Below are 21,856 nucleotides of genomic sequence, written 5' to 3'. Positions count from 1 at the left end.
AATTATTCAAAAGATGTTAATACACCCATGCACCTTGGACATCACCTTCTCCCTCCATAAAACAAGTCCTATCATCAGAAGCCTTATGTGAGTTATAGCTGAGAGAGTGCAAGAGCATTTGCCCACGCCAGCAGTGCAATACAAATCATCTGGTGATAGCTTGGGTATAAAAGATGCTTTGTAAAACCTGACTCCACTCTTTTACACACAAATCACAGGCAAATTCATACTTTTCTGGAACAAAGAACATCATGAAACCTAATTCAGGTTTCTAATTCCTGCATTAGATGATAATTCTATTTCACCAAATTACTTTTGCCTTGCAATGTAGCTGCATTTATAATTATTTATTGCCCAGCTCAAGGTTAAGTGAAGGAACAGCCTCACTGAGATCCTGTTTAAGCCCTTATTTTTCACAATGTGCTACAAAGATTAATTGCTTTCTATTTCTTCAATAGAGACAGAATTAAAATTGCCATTTGATACAAACTATTAACACAGCAATCATTTTGAATCAACACATTGCTTCTTATAATTTAAAACGTTTCCCTTCTTTTGCTTATTCTATAAGGTTGTACTTGGTACCCTTAAATTTTTTAATTTGTGGAGGTTCTTTTGTAAGACCTATAAAAATCCAGTCTTATGCACTCCTGCAGACTTGGTACCTGATGAAAGGTAGCTCTCAACAAAGAGCAAACTGGAAATGCAGCATTGTTGAGCAGATGCTATTGAAGATGTTCTGTTTTACCAGCATGCTACTTGGAAGCCCTGAGGAGAGTGCTGAAGCATATAATAAATTGTTTTGATGACACAGGTTGACAAAGAGCAAGGATACATATATATATATATATATATATACACATATCTCCTAAATATTTGCTTGCTCAGAAATGGCTACCTTATTATTCTCTTTTTCTTAAGTAATGCCACAGGGGATAAGGTCTTTCAGAAAGAAATGATTTGCAACATGCAAAAGACTGCTGTTGTTTACAAGCAAAGTCCACTACTCGCTTGTCATAATGGTTGTGGGTTTTCATTGCATAAGCAAACATAAGGAACACTTACACTAAAGATAAGGAGACGTTCAAATACTTGCAAAAATATGAATTATTCCAAACAGTAATATTTAGGAAAGCACACTTAGGGATCCTACACATATGATCTCAAAAGCTACTTACTGTTTTCAGCACTCAGCAGGAACTCGGGGTGCCCAGAGTTTTACAGGTAGCGAATGAATGAACAGCTGCCACAGTAAAAGCTTCTTTCTTTTTCTGATTTACCTAAGCTAAGGAACCTTCTAGAGATGGACAACAGTCCTGAATTGGATGGCCACCACAGTGTGTGCCTTAATACTCTTTCAGCCCTGGATGCAAGCTCTATGCTGGGCATCAAGAGCGAAAAAGAAAATCCCTTCACATTTATACATACAGTTCTAGCACAGAGGGCTCTCAATGCTAGCTGTAGCTCCTTGGTATGACTATGGTACAAAAATCATTATGGCACAGATTGGCTTCTTTTCCTTTCCTTGCTCTTAATGAGTTTATATGATGGTAGTCAAAGGACTGTATTCGTTACTAAGACATTAGGATACTGGGAACTGCATTGAAAATAAAAATTAGATTAAATATGTAAAAACAGAGAAGGAAAACCTGTGTTAAAGTACTTCTAATCTTAGCTCCTTTCAGATAAATTGGGGTAAAAGCTTATCTAAATTTACATTTTTCAGGTATGGTTGCGTTAGGGATTCGGACTTCTTGGATAAAAAGGAATTTCCATTCAACATACTGAGCAGTGTGCTTATTTGTCTCTCTATCCTGAAAATAATATTTCTGATAAGGATATAGTCATATCTTGCCATCAGCACATAAACAGAAGCAGAAACAGAAGCTCTGAATATTATTAACCAATCTCTATTTGTCAGTTCTGGAGTGAATTACTGTAAATTGACTCGCATTTACAGCTAGGTCTTTAGACTGGCAGCAAAGGCTGAGTAAAGAATCACCTCTTCCCCTTCTCAATCTACATCCTGTTGGCCACAAAGGAACACTCGCCAGTCTGCAGCAAGAAATCCTGTGTTTATCTTTATCACTCATAATGATAAATGCCAGAGATAGCCATTGGAAGTGAAACCTCAGCAGGGACTATGTATCACAAGTAATAACAGAAATAATCAAGCTGTTGTTAGATCCAGACACTCAAACAGCAAATTCAAATTCTTTTATTTTTTGTCCAATACCAATGACAGCTACCAGCCATCATGCATTACAATTAGCTCACACAGCAAGAATGCTATCTGTTCTGGCGCATAACGAGCAAGCTGCAACAGACAGCAGGACCTGGGGAAGAGGTTAAGAACTGGTTGGAGAGGTATCGGGCATCCTTGCCTATTGTGGAGGAAACCAGCTCCTTTCTTTAGGAAGAATCAAAGGCTGCTTCCTTCACACACCCACACTATCAGCCTTAATTCACTTGCAAACAAACCAAAGAGAAATAAAATCAATTGCTCACTTGCTGTACAAATGCATAGATTCTATATATCTAGTGTTGGTGAGTCAAAATGACAATGTCCTTGCAATTGCAGAGGGATGAAGTTCTTGCGGACGGTTTAGGCAAAACAATAACTGACTGTAACAAAGGTCGAACAAAACTCAGGTAAAAGCACTGGGATCATTTTACGGTTACTGCTGGTCAGCAGAACACCACTTCATTACTGGGACGTTCCTCTTGAGTTCCTCTGCCCTAGCAGTGAACACACACTGTGGCCCTTCTTCCTGGCAGCTCATGCTCATATACACATTCTTTCTGTCATGTCCAAATCTAAATAAGTGTCCTATTCTATTAAGTCTTACAACCACAAAGGGTGCTTCAATTCTTAAATCCTCAGTCAATAGCAACTGTAAGGGAAAATTCTGTGCGCACCCCCCCCGTGCAGATCTCTGGTGTGCATTTTGAGTATTCAATTATTAGCTTAGACCCAAAAATCCTCCTGCACTTCTCCATCCTGGGGCATGCTTTCATCTGCAGGAAAGTTACAGAAAACTGAGCCCCAAGCTTATAGATCTACTGTGAGCAGCATGCCTGAAGCAGAGCTGGCAATGGCCTCTGCCCCTCCAGGGAGGCCTTCTAGCATGTCTGTCAGTGGTAGGGCTCCACTAATTCTAGCAAAGGCAGGATGGTACCAGAAAAGACAAAATATAACAATTTTAAAAAAAGAAAAAAAAGAAAAAAAGAAATCTGTCTTTGTTCTCAAGGACTACAATATAAACCTCCAAATTATTCAGTGCTGGAAAATTCCATCGGAAGAAGCGGAAACATTGTGCATTGATCCAACACAGAATTAGCAATAGAGATGATGTATAACTCTTTTTGGCAAAGCATAGACAGAAATACAAAGATTCTTTGTAGACATTGTTGAATACCTTAAAACATTCCCTACACCTTAGTGGTGTGGCCTCTGCAACTTTTACAGAGGTTATTTTGAAGTCCTAACCGCCACACAATGCTGTTAGAAATCTTTTCTTTCTCTGCTTGCTCCTGTACATTAACTGACATGAGATTAATACATGCTAATCCTCTGGGGGGGGGACGACGACTAATCTGTATATTAGTGTGAAACCCCAGGAACACTGTCAGAAATGGCTTAGAATTTAATTAGTGCTAGACAAGTTGAACAAAACTTGAGAAGCCTTGAAAGAAAACCACAAATAAATGCCTGTCTTTAAGACTCTTATGGTTGTTGAGCCTACCGGTATTCTCTTCCCTCAGTATTTGCTCTCTCTTGGTGTGAATGCTGAATAATTAAGCAAGTCATTTGAGGAAGAACAAAGCTTTTTTGACAAAAGTGATTTTGCCTTTTAATTTTCAGAATCAAGTGTGCTGCAGGGAGTGTAACCATATTAATTCTGCTATTAATTTAAATTACAGATGTTCTGTAAAGCTGAACACTGCCGGTTCAGTACTGGTGCAGCACTATTGCTTAATGTCAGAAGGACAACAGGATTTAGTCTTTTTAAGACTTGATATTTTAAAACTTTTTAGTCCCAGTTCTCAGTTTCTCAGCAGGATTCTGAAAAGTCTTGAATGCAATACTCAGTCACACAATCCTCCTCTAGCAGTAGGGGAATGAAATCCAGGGTGCAAAACTCTAGGTAGGAAACTCCCTATGGGTAGTGCATAGGAAACACTGAGGAGGTGGATGGGTCTGGGAGCTAATCTTCCTCACACAACATATAAAATAGCAAAATACCATAAAAGCAAGACCTCAAAATTGAAAAAAACAAAAACCCACATAAAAATATATAATCAGGACTAAGTGAGTTTCTTGCTTTACGTCCTTCTCTTTCATGCGCTTAATTCTCTGTTCCTTCACACCTTTAAAGAAAGCACTGTAAGAAAGAAGGAGAACATCCCTGAAGAGCAGAGATCTTGGTAAGCATTTCCCCTGCAACGCACAACATGGGTAAAAACCCTCTCAGGCCCAGGCACCTGGGTTTCTCATACCATGGGAACGTCTGAAGTTGTAACCAAATCATAAAATTAATTGAAAAAAGACAAGGGCTCCTTCTTCTCCAAATGGAATTTAGGGGGAAAAAACTCCAAACTGAACAAGCCTGAAGAGCAGTCTCCTAGGTTTGCTACAAGCGCTTCCATGGCACAGAATTCTCCACCACAGCCGGCAGGAGCACTGAGCTCTGCCTTGCAGACACTCTTGGTATGAGACACCCAGTACCATCCAAATGGAAGTGCTTGTAGGTAAAGCTTTACATTTCCGGGCAACTTAAACATAAAATACTTGGACAGAAACTAACAGTGTGGATCACTTCAAGATCACAATTTTGAATTTAGCCTTCCTACTGCAATTGCTGCAAACTCCTTGATCTGCCCCTACTATTTCATAAAATGCTTTTAAATTTCAAAGCCTTACATCAACATTAATGAGCACAGTCCTACACTTAAGTATCTAAACCAGTAGGGCTCTTTCCCTCCCGTTCCCGCCAAGCCCCTGTAAAAACAAGACACACATGCCTTGCAGTGCTTTTCAGGAGCAGCAGTATCCGCTGAAAAAAATACAGCGTTAAACACAGACGGACACCTTTACTACAGATCTGTTTCAATAGCGCAGTAAGCAATTACTGTTGGAGAAATAGTTTCTTCAGATAATTAGATACTTAAAAATTGAAGTTGTTATGTTTATACAAGCACAGAAATTACAGACTGAATTATGCAAACAAATCTATCATGGACCATGAGCTCCTGTCAGGTTGCTAATGAAGGTAGAAAGCAGCAATCTTTCTTTATAAGGTTCTCTAATGACCATGATAACACACCATATTTTTTTTTAGTGCTGCACATTTCCCTTGCACATTTTTTTCCCTCTCAATATCAGTTTATAGTGACAAATGCTTTCAGAAGACAAAGGGGATGAAAAAGACTTGAAGATAACACTCTTCAATTATGCTGACACCTAAATGATTAAATTAAGCAAAAAATCAGTATTTCATTGTCAATTTGACTCTGATTTTTGCCTAAACAAATTTATGGACTCTGTTAAGGTACATTTTGTCTTCACTTAAAATTTGTTTCAGAGACACATTAAAGAGACAATTACCTCTTTTTCCTTACTGGAAGCTATAAAGGCTAATAATACAGTACTCCATCAGAAATATTACCTTTCCTTCAAGACAAACATTTGCTGTTTACAGAAGATCCATGTATACTTACATAAGAAAGGATCCTACATCCAGACAGTGTTCAGATATATACTTCCCTCACATAATGGCTTCCTTTGCCTACTGTACACAACCGACTAGACCATTTATAGGAAAAAGCAGACATTTGCTTTGTAATCTGAGCCTTCTCGTGTTATCTGGGCACTGGAACAGGTTATAATGGCAACATTAGTTGAGTCTCAAATTTATGAGAAATCCTAAAACATTACATTAATTCCAGGAATCACAGACCATCCAATTATGCCAAATACCATCTTATTTCTCTGGAAATATTATACTGTAAACTTTTGGTTGGAAGATTTTTTTTACCAAATACTACAGGTCTTCACTTTAATCCCCTCAAAAGATGATCTTCATTACTGACGCAAAACGCATGCCATGGATTTTTTACCTTACAACTGTGTGATACACCAAGCTAACTGACTATTGGAACTAGGCCCAAACACACACTTAAATATTATTTTATTCATAAAATTTCTGTTGCACTCTGAAATTATCTGGAACACATGAGGCAAACATACAACAATGAATCAAAGTAGGAAAAAAAATCATGTAATTTGTTGCAGCTTGTTTGTTTGTGAATGGCAGTTAGAACAGTTGCATATCCCAAAGTAATACTCATGTACTTATCTAGTTCATGTTTATGAAGCACTTTAAACATGAAAAATCCTCAAAGCGCACAGCACTTGCTATAATGAAAGAAAATACAGATGCAGATAACACATTGCTGATTTCTTCTGTCATGACAAAATAAAAATAATTCCTGATTTTTCATCTATATAACTCTATTTTATTCAAACACAACAACTAGGATTGAAAGCTTTCAAATCTATCAGTATAAAGATAATTACTGAAGAATGAAATACTGATGATGCTAGACGTGCAAGTTATAGAGTACTCCTAGCTGAGAATACAGAAATAATATTTTCTTCTGTGTGGTTACAGAAATGGGCATTTCACAGTATCTTAAGTATCATCTGTTGTAGAGCACAGAAATGAGTAATAGCAATATACCCAAAGAGTCTGAAAAATGAGCATAGGATTTTTGAGAACAGCTGCCTAACACACACTGAAAATCCACCCAAGATGTCCTCCCCATGCCAAGGTGTGACAGACACCGGCTTCATCCTGGCCCCACTCAATGGCAACACTTTGAAAAACTTTGCATTGAGCAGGACTGGACACAAGAATGGTGCAGAAACAGCATAATGAAGAAAAGCAACAATGGTGTATCTGAATGAAAAAAAGAAGTATTTTTGTTTACAGACCATGCTACAGTGCTGTCAGATGCTACATTTTGGCTTGAACAGAAACAAGCGTAATTCAAATGGCAGAGGTTTTTAAAAAATCTTTTTGGACAAGTCTCTGTATCGTGCTTCTGCCAGAAATGGGTCACTTATGTTCTCACACAAGACAGCACTTAAAGGAAAAAAAAAAAAAAAGTAAATAAACACACACACAAATTCTCATCCTTCTCTCCAAATGATTTATTGCTGCCAGAGCTCTAATGTAATTTTAGGTGAGCTCATCTTTTTTTCTGCCCTGGAGCCATTTTAACTTAATATTGCTCTTCTTCCAGAGCCACGAGAGAGTACAGGCTCCCTTAGCCACCACAGATGCTGTGCTGACATTTTACTTAGCTGTTTGCTGTAAAAGTCATCAATATCACTCTGCTCCTGAAGAGACCTTTTCTAAGAAAAATGAAAACAAATTGCTGGCATTAGATCAGACTTTGACCTCTGCAGCCCAAAGTGGGGGAAGTAAGATCCGAACGCCTTCCTGCTGCTTTGAAAGCTTCCAAAAGCTCCTCCAAGCAAGCAAACTTTTTTATTTTAATAAAATATTTTCTGAGGTGCCAGGCTGATGCTGCTGCCATGTGAAGCAGCCAGCAGGTACAGGCAGCCAGCCTGGGCTCGCACGGGCTGCCTGCGCTGCAGCCATCCTCCCTCTGAAGCAGCACAAGTGTTGAGGGGTCTTTAGGGAAACCATTTCAGAAACCATTCTTTCATCTGCCTCCTTCCCATCTGTTCCCCCTTCCCATCCTCAGTATTCCTGACCTGCACTCTGTTTCACCAGCACTATTCTCTTTCACGTGTTCGTTTTCCTGCCCTAGTCCCGCCTCATTCCTGGCTCTGGCACAACCTGCTCACGTGCTAATGCATGGGAAGGGAAACTGCAGTCTGAAACACTCGCTTGTTGATTACCATTTTCCAGTCATGTACAAGTCTCTAGGAAGATTTCAAAGCTTTTTTGGTGTTCCTGTGTTTTGGGTTTTTAAAACTGGTTTCTGAAGGAAAATGAGTGTGATTGCCAGTTTTCCTCAACCTTCAGAGTAACGTTCCGAGTTCATTGTCTAATTTCTGTCACATTTCACAGAGAGATGAAAGCTACAAAGATATGACATTTCTAAAGTTTCATAAAAATCAGTGGCTTAAAAGAGGAGAGGCATGCCCCAGCTCACTTGCCCTACAATCGAAAGACTGCACTATGAGCTAGCAGTTATTTGCTCTGGTTTTAGGTGCCAGTCAATCTGCTGCGATGGCAAAACACCATCTCTTGCCTAGCGAACAGATGTTGGGCATCGATGATGAGCCAAAAGAGATGAGGATTTTACAGGTGGTCTGAAGTCACAGGGCACACGAGTAGCAAAATGTATGTGTGTGGGGAGGCTGATGGTAAGAAAAGCAGATGCAGCAACACTGGGCATGAAACCACCTTAAACCATCATTGAATCATTTGGTTGTTTGGTATCTCAGTGCTTATACTGAGCTTCCTGCAATAAGTCTGTAACATAAATAATATGCTTTCCTATACTTAATTTCTTTTTTGTTTTAGTATAAATTAAGTGACAATCTTGAAAGCTATTTATTTTCCAAACACAAAGGGATGCAGTGGAACATCAATTTGAATGATTCTTACACAATCTCCAAGAAAAGACCTTGCAGTATGAAACTGCAAGCTGCTTCCTGGCATGCCTATCACACACTCGGACAGTGACTACAGGAAAGGATGCATCTGAGCCCAAAGGGATGAACCAGCTTGAGGAATCTGTTCTCAGCAAAGTCTCAAGATCTGAGAATAGCTAAACGCTTAAAATCATTGCCACAGCAGGGAGTCTAAACTGTAGTCACAATGTTTTCATTTTTAAACAAGAGATAAAAATAACGTTTCCAACTGAGCAGGCAGCTGAAAAAGTGAATTGCAGGAAAAGACTGACATGCTAGAGATTTTACACAAACTCCTTGACTCATGTTTTCCAAACATGTAAGGAAAATGATGCAGCAAACACAGAAACAAAATTAGCATTTGCATCTCTGCATTGTCTGTACTCAAACATAACAGCTCCCATGCTACAATACATCTTCAAAACTAGGTTTTCCTCAAGATCAAATAGCTGGATCTTATCCGGAACATCAGTCAAGTGCTTCAGACAATCTCTTGTGCACTTCATTTACCATAATCTCTGCTATGCTATGGATGTAGCATTAAACTGACAAATATGATTTTGTAACAACCCACTAGGCCCAGATAATGTCATCTAAGTTGATTTGCACTTAGGTTCAAAGATCCAGTATATACGAATAATATGTATGGCACCAGACTGTCGGGCAGAAGAAGCCAGAAGAGACAGATGACCTTTGTGCAATACTTCACCTTCTTTCTCAGGAATGTATAAATACAAAGGTATGAAAGCAGACACAGTCAGCCACCGCTGACACTGACCAAAACACCACCAATTTTATCAGAACATAGAACAGATTAAAAAAAAAAAAAAAAAAAGTAATCAATTGCCTATAGTTATAGCTGTGTTTGCTGTGTCTTTTGTTTCCCTGAGCACCTAAGAGAATGTAAACAAAATTTCCAGCAGTCACATTACAGAAACAGGTTGACAGGCTGGATGCCACCCTAAGTCTTGTTCACGTCTGATGTCTGGGGTCTTGACTTGCACCTTAAAAGACTTTCATATCAATGTCTTTGCAGGGAACCTGCTTTGCCATTCAGAAAGGTTTCTGCCAAACCCAGTCAGAACAATGAATGCTTTGCCCTACCTGGCACATCTGTAACTGCAAGCCCTATCTGGAAACAACACCCCCCCATACACCTTGGCGTTACTGTTTGAGATGCCCTACCAGGGGAAGTGTGAACTAAAGAAATGTACAATCAATAGCTTTATAGATATATATATATATATATAAAATCTCCAGAACCAGAACAACTGTTTATTCCCTTGAAAAGCAAGGATGACTTCACAAGCACAACCCCTGCCCTCCCCAGCACACACCAGTCCAAATCTGCCTTCATCCCTCTTATTCTGGTGTCATCAGGAGTGGCATGACACAGCAGGAAAAGAGACCGGTTCACTGTGAGACCTGCTACTCACTCTCTTACAGTGTAACGGCCCCCCTTCCAGCCGCACATCGCTGTGGGGAGCTAGTCCTGCCGGGCACCCACCACACGGACCACCTTGCCACTCCTCGGGCTCATGAAGAGCAGAAGGTGGTGGAGCGCGACCAGCCCTTTCTGCATCACTGCAAACCTGTCCACCATGTAGAGTCTTACAAATGTTTGGAGAGTTTGCATGACGAAGGATAAACCACAACAGCTGGCTTGAACATGCAGTGTGACTGCTCACATCAGTTCTCTCCTAGCTCTCTCTGTGCCCTGTCATATGGAGCACAGACACTGAGGACACAGCACTGTGTGCAGGACAGCAGTGGTGGAGAACACAGCCTCCACTCTTCCACTGCTTGGTATCTCCAAGCAAAGAGGTTTTCAATTTGTAATTTTCACTGTAGTTTCGAACAGAACAGTGACCAGCTTTCTCCTCCGCTGTTCAAATTCATAATTAAAACACAATCAATAGGTTTCATGAGCAAAGGCACTGCGAGCAGCTGAAAAAATGAGTAACAGATCATGTATAATGTAAATACCTGCTTGCTGTGCAGTCTGTGGGATCTGTTGACTCCGCTGTGCATTGTACTGAACTGAGGCAATGGGTCTGTACTGCTGAGTTGTTGAGGTAGGGTACTGACCAGATGGGTAATAATACACTGGCATCTGCAAAGAAAGAAAACAGCAGCTAACTATGGAGTCTACAGCTCAAAGATTCACAAAATAGAATAACACTGAAAGGGGAGCAAGAGTTCAAGTCAACCATATTTGTGGTAACAGTAATCAAGAGGAAAGATGTGCATCGTGTCTCTTCAAAAATTGCTGCTTGCTTTCAGCTTTGCTAGGAAAAGGGCTATCAGTGCCCAAATTACTTCTCTGATACTTTAAGAAACAGAAGAAAAAGAATTTTAATTCCAAGAGACAAAGACATACAGGATGCATAAAATACTACATGCATATAACCGAAGAAAACACAGTAAAATACAAATGCTGCAGAAAAATGGATGCAAATACCTTCAATATCAACGTGATACATATAGACAGCATATTGAACCATTAAATGAACTCTAGAGAAAACAGTCAATTTGAAGCAAAGAAGGTCCTGGAGTGAACATATATAGGAGTGAGAGAGAGGGAAAGATGGAACGCATGTACCCTTAACGCCTGAAAGAAACAATTATTAAATTCATGCTTTTGTTTAACAGCTACATCCTTCCTTACATGAACATTTCCCTGTAAAGCCTCTCTTGCACTTGGTGTGAATGTAATTACAATTCAAAAAACAATCAGTTGGTTTCTTGCAGGAGCTGAGTGTAGGCATTGAGTCAGCAAGTTCTGCTAGGCAGCCTTTTTTATTTTCTATTAATTGTATCATTACAGAGCAACGTGTACTATATCACCATATTACATAGGTGAACATGGAAGTTTGAGGGCGACTGGAGCTAAAGACTTTTCTTGTACACGCCATACCACCATAACTGAGACATTTGAGCTAAACAGCTTTCAGCTGACCCTTGGCAAGTTCAAAGCACTCAAAATTTTTCGTTTTCAGCTGCAGCGGATGCTGTAGGTACCTAACACCATTCAGCAGCCTATGGTATCAGCAAACTGCTGAGGGACACAGGCTTGGGAGAACATTGCTTCTCTTGTGACTGTTGCCACATCTGTCAGCATTTCTTTATTAACCATAAAAATATTTTTCTCCCTTTATGTGTAGCATTTATCCTACTCAGACACAGGAGAGAGTCATACTAAATGCTTTGGGGTTTTTTTCATACAAAACCAAGGACTATTTTTGCCACTTTTATTTGCATGGAGGAAATATTCCTGGAACAGCTCATTCAACTTGATCACCCTTAAAGTATTAGCACAGTAAAGGTAACTGCATCATTTTGTAAACTGCTAGGACATCACAAGAGAGAGCAAAAATTTTCCGAGAGACAATGTCAGAGGAGAAAAAACAGGCATAGATACAAACGACTAGGCAAGAAGAGGGCATGGATGGCTAACTGGGCAAGTAGAAGACTACTAAATGGGTAACTGGTGGGAAAAGTATCAGGATCAACAAAGCTGGACTTCATGGTGAAGTGAAATCCCCAGACCAACTGACAATCAATATTACCCATCAATCAAGAGGCTGAATATCCATTCATTCTTCAAGGTCTTTTCATTTTCTCTTCAATCAATGGAAATCTTTTTTCTTTTCTTTCCTGCCCCTGGGTACCTGCCATCCACCTACCACCCACCACTCCCACCCCCCAATATCAGCCAGGTTCAAACAAATACCAGAAAAACAAGAACAGTTTGATTGGAAAATGATGTGAGCTATCCTCCCTCCAGACAATACCATGACACCTAATGGCTACAGCCTGCCCTTCAGTCATTTGTTTTGTTAGACTAAAGTAACAAAAGCAAAATGCCTTTGTAAAATCAACAAAATTATGACGAATTTGTTTCTCTGCAAAGAAAAGCCACAAGGTATAGGAAAGCTGACCCAGACATTTGAGGACCAAATCATTCTTTAAACATCATAGAAGCATAAATCATGGATCAGGTAAGTTTAGTGTGATAAATTCATCTTGTGGAAAACTGGTCGCTCTCAGCAAGACTCTACAATAGAAGACTTAAAAGAAGCCAGAAGACTCAGTCTAAGTCAATGCAAATAGTTGATCCTTCCTTGGAGCAGGAGAAAGAACAGACATCTTCTCAAAGATTCTTTATTTTCTATCACCGTATTCTACAAATTAAATATTAAACCCCTGTGGAAATACTCTCACTTCTCCTGGCAGCAGCTTAATCTCACTTAAAGAATTTAAATTTATTTGATTTACCCTTAACTTCCTCATTTTCCTTGTGCAGACAAGCCCCTAGATATTTGAAAATACACAAGCATATGAGAACAATGTAAATTATCTCCTATGGAAAGATTTTGCAGGTATTAACTTTAAAACATAGCCTAAAGAATATAGGTTTTGAAGTGAGGTTTATAGTTGAACATGGTTAGCACAAAAACATGTATGTGCACTGAAGCATTCTCAGTCATTTCGAAACACGTATTTATTTTTGCCACACAGATAACACCTCATAGTCAAAGGGGTTTCTCCCTTTCTCTCATCTTCTCAATTCATTAGAATACACTTGTTATATACTCCACTTAGGGGCTTATCAGAGTGCTATCTACCAGCCTGAAAAATGCTAGTAGTTGGAATATCGGGTAAAAAAGAAATCATTTCACTTAGAAAGATTAGTAGATGAATTTGCCAGTAATCATGCATGCACACATGACTTGCAAAGAAGTAGTCTGGGGTTTGGTGTTTTGTTGTTGTTGGTTTTGGTTTGGTATTTTTTAAGATGTCAGACATTAAGAAAGGCCTGGTCTAAAATATAGACAGGGATAAAACAGGTCTTTCATGGCTGAAGGGTTTGGAAGGATCCTTTTTCATTTATCTTGAGTACATCTCTGCATCAATAGTTGAAACATATTATTTGTCCTTTCTGATATTACTTCAGTGAACAGTGGAATTAGAGGGATCAGAGATAACAAGTATCACTTACGTCGCTTGCTGTGAACCTCTTGAATTTTTTAGTTTCTCATTACATCAGTGTTAGTAACACCTGTGCTTATGTGTTCTTCAACAAAAAACATCACATTTCTGTAGCAGCCTAGTGACATGCTAAATTATACTTGAATTGCTTTCCCATGTGAATGCACAGTCTAACCTTGGACCTTTTGCTTGTGTGACATATTTCATTTACAGAAGCAGGAAGTTTCCACTGCACTAACAGGCATGCCAACACAGCTATATGGTTGTCCTAAACCAAAAAACCAAACAAAACCCACAAAAAAACCAAAAGACATTTTTTTTAAGAAATAATCTAAATAAATGCTGCTGCCTTTAGTCTAAAAGCATTGTTCGTTGATCTTAATCCTTGAACACTGTGAACCCCCCACCACTTTTTAATTATTGCCATTGAAATAGTTGACAGATGATCCTCACTTCCTGGATTTTCTTATTTTGAAGGTGAATACCTTCCTTGTTTGTAGGTTGACCATTCCAATGCATTCTGTTTTTTTCTCTCATATATAGCGTTTTCTTTACTTAATATCTAACAGGACTAGGGACATCACCTCAGAAACACTCAAGAAATGTCACAAGCCATTACTTTTTCCTCCTTCTAATGTACTTTGTCTATAGATGATGGGCAGACTCAGTATGATATTGGCTTTCTGCTTTGATCTGTTCACATACAGTTTGAAACCCATTACCAGGCTGAGTCTCCCTTGGACTGCTCTTTAGCAGCACCTCTTAAATTTACAGGTATGTTGTTTATTTCCTCATGGTAGGAATAGGGTTCCACACATCTTTAAGGCTGATCTTACTTTGCTAAACTATATCCCTACTGATTTACAGCTTGGTTCTGCTAGGTATTCTACCTTCTCTTAATGTTGTTGATATCCAGTTAGGTTTGGATTAACACCTTCATTCAGATGATGAGCGATGCTGACGCTACTGTGAATAGCAGCTACAGTGCATCAATGGGAGTGAAGAAAACAGAAACCGCAGAGATGTATGGACACATGGAGGTATCATTACCTAACTAACTGGGATCAGTCATTCTTCAAGGATTTCTCTGTTCCTCACCCACCTCTTCCATCATAATTACAGTAACAATTCAAAAAAGAAGAAAAAAAAAGGGGGGGGGGGCTTGTGTAGAACAATGGTAGGATGTCATCCAATATAATTTTTGAGATCCATCCACTTGCAGTGACTCCCCAACCTTCTTCAAAACAAGCTTCCTAGAGAAGACATGTTACGAATAAGAATTTGTCTTAGAGTAGTTATGGAGTGTCTAGGAGGGGGCTTCTGCAAAGACACAGCTAAAATTAATGATGATACAAAATGAATTCAGGTAAGAAATCCCTCAACTAGCATATTACTTCTTCAAACCTCCCCAAAAATTCATGCCATCTCATTTTTTTGACATAATTTTGCCAGTATACCTTCCAGAAAGGAGGAGTCAGGTGAAAATTAATTTTAAGGGAGCATATCCTTTCCCACTGGCATAGTACTCGCAGTTTTCCCATTTCATCATTTGCAGAGGCAGAGCAATAGCAAACACCACTGACAGAATGTTGCAAAAAACTAATGTGGACCCTTGTTGAAGTGCCTGGGCCCATCAGTGCTATAGAACCACCATTGGAAAGAGAAGAAAATTGAAAATAGCATAAAACAGAAAAAGTAAAGATGTACATTTGCTATTTGTGATACAGAAAGCAAACAGGCATTTGTTGCTAAAAGTCCCTTTCAGCAAACCCAGACTAATGGTTGGGTTTTTTGTGTTTTTTTTCCCAATTGGCTGAACAAAGACAGATCATTATTTTTAGGTTATTAAATCACGACTCTGTTGTCAAGATGGGGAATAGGTGTGATGAAAGAAGCAGCAAAAGAAATGTAAGGGGTCCTCTCAGCATTTCTTAGGCATCTCATTTCAAACTCAGTCTGCTTCTACTTTGATACAGACTGGGAGAGAGAGTCCTGCAGAGCAGCTGTACAGCCACATTTAATTAAACTTTAATGCAAAACCTAAAAATTTAAATGCAGTACCATTGGATTTGTAGGCTTGGAGGGCATTTCTTTCTCCTCCTTTCAGCTCCCAAATGAAAAGATCATACTCACAGGACCTCTACCCAAGTTTTCACTATTACCTTCCAACAGTATACAGGACATCACAGCCAGCCTACTAGAACCCTTACCAGCAATGCCATTAGAGTCAAACCTCTTTTTGATGGGTATAAATTCAATAGCAACATTTAAGATATAAAAGTGCTTTTACATTGATTGCACTGCATTGATTAATGCATTGTATCATGTTTTGCGTGCATTATCATCTTCATCACACCCTTTTTTTTTCCTTTATTTTTTTTTAAAGCCTGCCTTAGACCACCTGCTTTGGCATCAAAGAGCAACCTTACTACTGCATCTAAGCCCAAAAGTGTAACAGGTGACTGAGTTTGCCAATAGCCACTGCCACAGTGAAGTTTTGCTCATGGGCAGAACAGGGAGTAGAGTCTAGCTGCCCTGCACAGAAAGCTGAGCTGTTAGGCAAAAAACCCTGTTGTTTCCCAAGGCTTTGCTCATCTTTTTATAAGTCAGATCCCCTATTTGCTGTAAATGTACTACAAGCAGCATCCAAAGCACTGTGCCAAATTCTAGGGCTGAAGAGAATGAATTAAGACTTGAAACGTCAATCAGCAGTTCCCACCTGTGCAGGTGGATGCAGACAGCTGCTGCCCCCTCTCCCTCCTAGCAGACCAAGGCCACTGTGCTCTCACAGTATAGGGACACAGGCAGCAGGGACTAAGCCCCCGGCACCCTCTTCCACACAGGTGTCGGACAAGGATTTTTTGGAATAGACACAAGCTGGAGATGAATGGTGCACGCAGTGCAATGAATGCAGAGAAAGCTGACAGCACTGAATTTTTCACCTTGCTTCACCCCCTGAGGACAAAACATTCCCCAGTGAAATAATTGAAGTTACTGCAAATCCAAAAGGTATTTTTCTGCCTTTGGTAACTTTCCACTTTTTTACACTGTAGGAGGAAAGTGCCCTCATTTGCCGTATTTGGGGTGTGGACAGAGACACAGTGGCTGTTAAACATACCAGTATGGTACTGGTCCTCCTATATATGCAAAGGCCTCACTTCATCACTTGTCCTCTGAAGTTACCTGCCTCTCTAGTAGCACCAGAGCAAGTACTAATGAGGGAAAACAGCTTCACAAAGTAACACTGCATCAGACTAAGTGAAAACCCTGCATCCTGCTGCACACCCAAGGGTGAAATCCAATGCTCCCGCTCCAGGTAATGAAGGCTCAGCCACAGGCAGGCAGAAGCTGCAGGCAAATCCACAGAAGCAGCCTCTGCAAAGTCAGCCGAGGTAGGATCTAGCAGAGAACCCAGGGTGAGCTGCAAACCTGGTCTCACCTAAGGAGGAGAGGAGTTGATGCAGGTTCGCCTTGCACAGGAGGCAGCGTGATGCTGCAGCCCCCTCAGCTCCCACAGCAAACCCCAGCCAGCAGGGCTGGGGAACGCATCGCTTTGCCTGCTGCGGTGACAGCTTGTAAAATGGAGGTGCTCACATTTATCTGGTTCACTAGAAGTGGCGTGAGGCTTGACTAAACGATGCTTGAAAACACTGACGGCACCAGAGGGTTGTACATGAGGAGAAAAGCCTGGACAGCCTCTACTTACATAAGAGACACAGTCTAGATGAGGAGATGGATTCATCAGGGGATTCTGCTCTTCAGGTCATTTTTTCCTCTCAAAATTTTAGAAAAAACGCTACCTTTGGCAAACAGCAAGATCTTTTTCTAGCAATATTTTCAAATTTTAAAAAAAGTCACATTATATTGAACTTTTGCTCTTTAGAATTATTTTTTGTAAGCGTTCTCTCAGAAAAATTGGCTGCAAAGTTTCTAACTACAGAAACTATGGATGTCACAGTCCTCTATGGGATGTCAGCATCCAGTACTCTTCACATTTATTCTATTGTTAATTAGTGATCTAATTAACTAGATCTCTAGCCCACTTAAAACATTATAACAGTATAAATTCTTAATTACTGTGGCAATACAGAATCCCATTAACAAACACAACTGGAGATTTGCAGTAAGAAATGCAAACAAAACAAACAGTAGGGTTTACACTACTACATTAAAAGAAGTTGTGAATCTTTTTAACTTTATTTTTTCTAATTTTCTTCCAAAGGATAAAATGAAAACAGGAAAAATACTATTAAAACCATTTTAAAGTAGCATTTAAATGAATTTATCTATAACTAGATAAAGAAATTTGGGGGTTTTAAGTGTATGCCTTGAAAATAGGCCAGAAAGTCATCTGTGCATTTTACTTCTTGACAGTAATCACTTTCAATATTCTGTAAAGGTACCCAGGAGACAAGTAGAGATGTTTGGTAGTGAACAGTAAAACATAATCAGTCTTCAGGAAGACAGTTAAAATTACTGATCTGTGACATCTCACATGTTCAAGTCAATTAAATATGATTAATGACTACCTGGGCTGATGTGCATGTTGCTCTTTTAGTATATATGCAGGGAAAAGGGACTATGGATATTTACTCACCCTCCTCCTTCATATTCATGTGCAGATGTGTCCTGGAGTACGAACATATGTTCAGAAAATGGTTTGAAGATAAGGAAGGACTTACTGTAACCCAGGAAACAATAGAAGCTTTGCAGGTTTCCTGCTGCCTAAAAATCTGCTAAGCTTTTTACCAGGGGGAAAAAAAAAAAATAAAAATCCAGAGTCTGGATAATTTTTTTCTGTTCTTTTTCTGATGTTCTAATGAGTGCCATGCCAAACTGTTAGCGAAGGTTTTGCCTACCTGAGCAGGTGGTGGTGGTGGTTGTTGCACAAAGCCCTGGGGCGGTGGCGGCGGCTGCAGCACTTGCTGGGATACTGGTGGACCTGAACCTGTAAAGCCTCCTGGGGGAAGCTGCTGACTTGGGGAAGCCATAATGTAACCTGTCTGCTGGGCAGGCTGCTGCAAGATAGGCGATGGGTAGACAGGACCAGAAGGCGATTCGGGGTTGTCTCCTGATGATTGACGACTTAAGCTCATCTGGTTAAACTGTGTTGTCATGTCATCTCGCTGCAGGGCAAAAGGCAGTAGAAAATGATGTAGACATGATGTCTGCAGTAGACACGCAAATTAGCAAACCAAAATAGGTTCAAACAGAGCAGGAGGGGGAAAGGAATCACTCAGCTCAAATACGTGCCACACTTTGCATGGCTAGCTACAAAAATTGAGGCAATTAAAATGAAAATCACTACAAATGCTTTGACAAAGATGTCCAGCCTGCAAGGTGAACGGCATTGCTTGGCACAAAAGCCAATTATTTTGGCTTTTACCCTGCCCTCCCCTTTTATTCCAAAATGACAAGTGAACTTTATAGTGTCCAAAAGAAGACATTTTAAATATAAAGGGCATGAAAATAACATTACAAATACCTCTTCCCCCATACACAAGATTCCTCAGCCAAACACATGCGGGTAATTTCACCTGTGTTTCAAAATGATCCCAAGAGGAATTCAGTAGGATTCAGGTGTGGACCTTTTCCTTTTTGGACTGTTTTGAAAATCCAAGGTTGTAAACATAAAGATGGTAAAAACCTCTAAGCCTACAATGGCTATTTCAAGTCGGGTTTTTATTCAGTGTTGGAAAGAAACAAGTATTTTATTTGACTGAAGGGGGGCGAGGGGAATAAAATCTGTGATAGAATGCATGTACCAAATAAAGTCAATGGACCTAAGTCTCATTACATGCTGGTAATGATACACAGATTCTAGACAGTATCTGTTCAGTCTTGCAAAAAGATCCATGCTAATCAACACTCTCAAGTTTATTCTGTGAAGGTCAAAGATTTACAAATGTGGCTCTCTGCATATTCATTTGTGCCCACACCATAAGACTTTTAATACTCAACATTAAAACATACTTTATACAGCAATAAATCCAGCATAAAACTCCATTGTGTGCTAATATGCAGATTACAGTCCCTTCCTTATGCCCCCTCATGGATAGGGAATAAGCACTATAAAAATGCTTTTCACTTAGAACATCCATGCTGTTTTTTAAAAGGAGCCTCTTCGATTTTGTTCTCATCCCTGTGGTGTTCATTCTCCAAAACCATCCCACAATGTATTTATTGGCCGGAAACTTCAAAAGAGAAAGAAAAAAAAAAAAGTTTATTTGTGGAAAGCACTGCCAAAGATGGCAGGCTCACCCCCAGACTCTGAGAGTGGATACCATGGGCCAACATTTTAGAGTACTCCTGGAAGATCTTCAGGTTGCATAAGAAAGTAATGCTATTAACTTTACCATCATCCTACATGCATATCCAGGCACATAAGTTGTCTGTCTGAAGTTGTTTCTGTAAAAAGCTAGGATATTCATTACCTGGACGGCGAATGACCGCAAACAGATCCTATGAGAAACTTCACTGAGTCTGGAATGTCTCTGGATTCGCACAGCAGAGACCTAGAGCTTCAAGCCCCTATAATTTATATATCGTGTGCATAATTAATAGACATTGAAGACATTAATTCAGGTGAAGTTTCACTATTAAATTAGCCACTAAAAATATCAGCCTTCCTATGACTATCACTAGAACAACCCGAGATGCCTGCAAGACACTTTTCAAGAGAATTAGCACTGAGATATGCAACTTCATATGTTCAGCATGGAACATTTTTTATTGTCCTTTAAATGGTACCGCTCATCTACCAGGCACTAATAACATCATTTTAGCTGCAAGGATCTGTTCAGCTTTGTTTCCATCTCTTACTATAACTATGTGACAACTCTACCTTGGGAAAAAAAACAGTCATAAATAAAATTACCAGACAATAGAAAAAACAATCTTGTAGTCCCTCTTAAAATGTCAGCTTCATTTTACAACAGTATAATTTTAGCCCTGTAAGCACCAAGCCAGATTAAGACTCCAGAAGAGCACTCTACTTATTTTTATTACATGTGTCCATTGGTGCTTTGTCATGATGCATAGCGTACCACACCTTCTGCAGCTGGTTCACCACCACTCTATTTTCCAAGTGCTCTGGTATCGTCAGGGAATAAATCCAGGCAGTGGATTTAGTAGACTGATAAAATAATATTAAATAAAAAAATAATGATTTCTAGAGGTCTCTTCTCCAGTCTTTATGGACATAAAAGAGGGATAACCCAAACCTCAAATGCTCAGCTTAGAAATTTAAGTTCCCTCGATATAAAGTGGGGAGGCACAAGCTCCTATCAGGCTCAAGCACAACAGAACATTTTTCTGGAGGCTCTGCTAACCAGCTGGAGAGCCCTGCTCCTAACATCCTCCAGGTTAGATAACCATAATCAGCAGCAATGCTCTTACAGAATGCTTGTCAGTACCAAAAGCGTTAAGGCAAACAGGAATTTAGATGAGGCTCTCCTATGGGACACCCCTTGCAGTGCTTTACAGAGGCTCTCAGGCATCCTCATGCTCACACATCCAGCTTCAACTTCAAGGAAAGAAAGAAAGAAAGAAAAACATCTTTAGTACCACAGAAAACTGCTGCGTTGGAGAGACTGGCAGGAGATGCTGGGGAGGATAAGAAACTGCTGGATATTGGACTGACTGAGAAGATGGCTGCATTGCCTGAACAGGCTGCAAAATAAACACAATGAAAAACAATAAATACAACCTACTTTGAAAGAGACAATAACAATAGCCATCACTAATTCTGTCACTGAGAACAAAGTTCTCAACCACAGCTCTGAAAATGCAGGTGACTCATTGCCAGCCCAAGAACAAGAGGTCAGGTACTGCAGTTTTCGTCTTCATTTTAGCCTTATATCAAGAAATTCTGTATTAAAGATTTTTCTGCCTATTTTAAGATATTTGATGGCTGTTAGATTAAAGGAAGCCACAGCTATACCTTCTTATTACTGAAGTAAAGCAAACACAAATTACGATTCTACATTTAATTTACAGAGATAAAATCGAAGAGCAGCACAGTATAAGTGTAGATTTGAATTTTTCTGATAATGACTGATTTAACTCTGAGTGTGTCATAGGCAAAGGAATAATGCTATAAAGCTGCTTTGGCAGAACACAATAGCTAAAAAAAACCTGACAAAGAACAGGCTGAGAATTATCAACAGACAGGCCCGTCAGCTTGGAGCA

At 39.7% G+C, this 21,856-nt stretch overlaps 1 protein-coding gene across 11 annotated transcripts in view; it reads right to left on the bottom strand.

Annotated features, from left to right (window-relative positions):
- The window catches only part of ARPP21 (cAMP regulated phosphoprotein 21), a 144,227-nt gene that overhangs the window by 28,762 nt on the left and 93,609 nt on the right, over positions 1–21,856 (bottom strand). For all 11 annotated transcript variants that reach the window (XM_040593020.1, XM_040593019.1, XM_040593017.1 and 8 more), the window contains 3 exons: positions 21,233–21,337; positions 18,526–18,792; positions 10,661–10,787 (listed from right to left, as the gene is read on the bottom strand). In XM_040593020.1, coding sequence (XP_040448954.1) covers positions 10,661–10,787; positions 18,526–18,792; positions 21,233–21,337 — 499 coding nt within the window. The remainder of the gene's footprint in view (positions 1–10,660; positions 10,788–18,525; positions 18,793–21,232; positions 21,338–21,856) is intronic.

The sequence above is a fragment of the Falco naumanni genome, chromosome 4, assembly GCF_017639655.2.
Source record: "Falco naumanni isolate bFalNau1 chromosome 4, bFalNau1.pat, whole genome shotgun sequence".
Lineage (NCBI taxonomy): Eukaryota > Metazoa > Chordata > Aves > Falconiformes > Falconidae > Falco > Falco naumanni.
The sequence above is the reverse complement of the archived record's forward strand: the minus strand, read 5'-3'. Positions and strand labels throughout refer to the sequence as shown.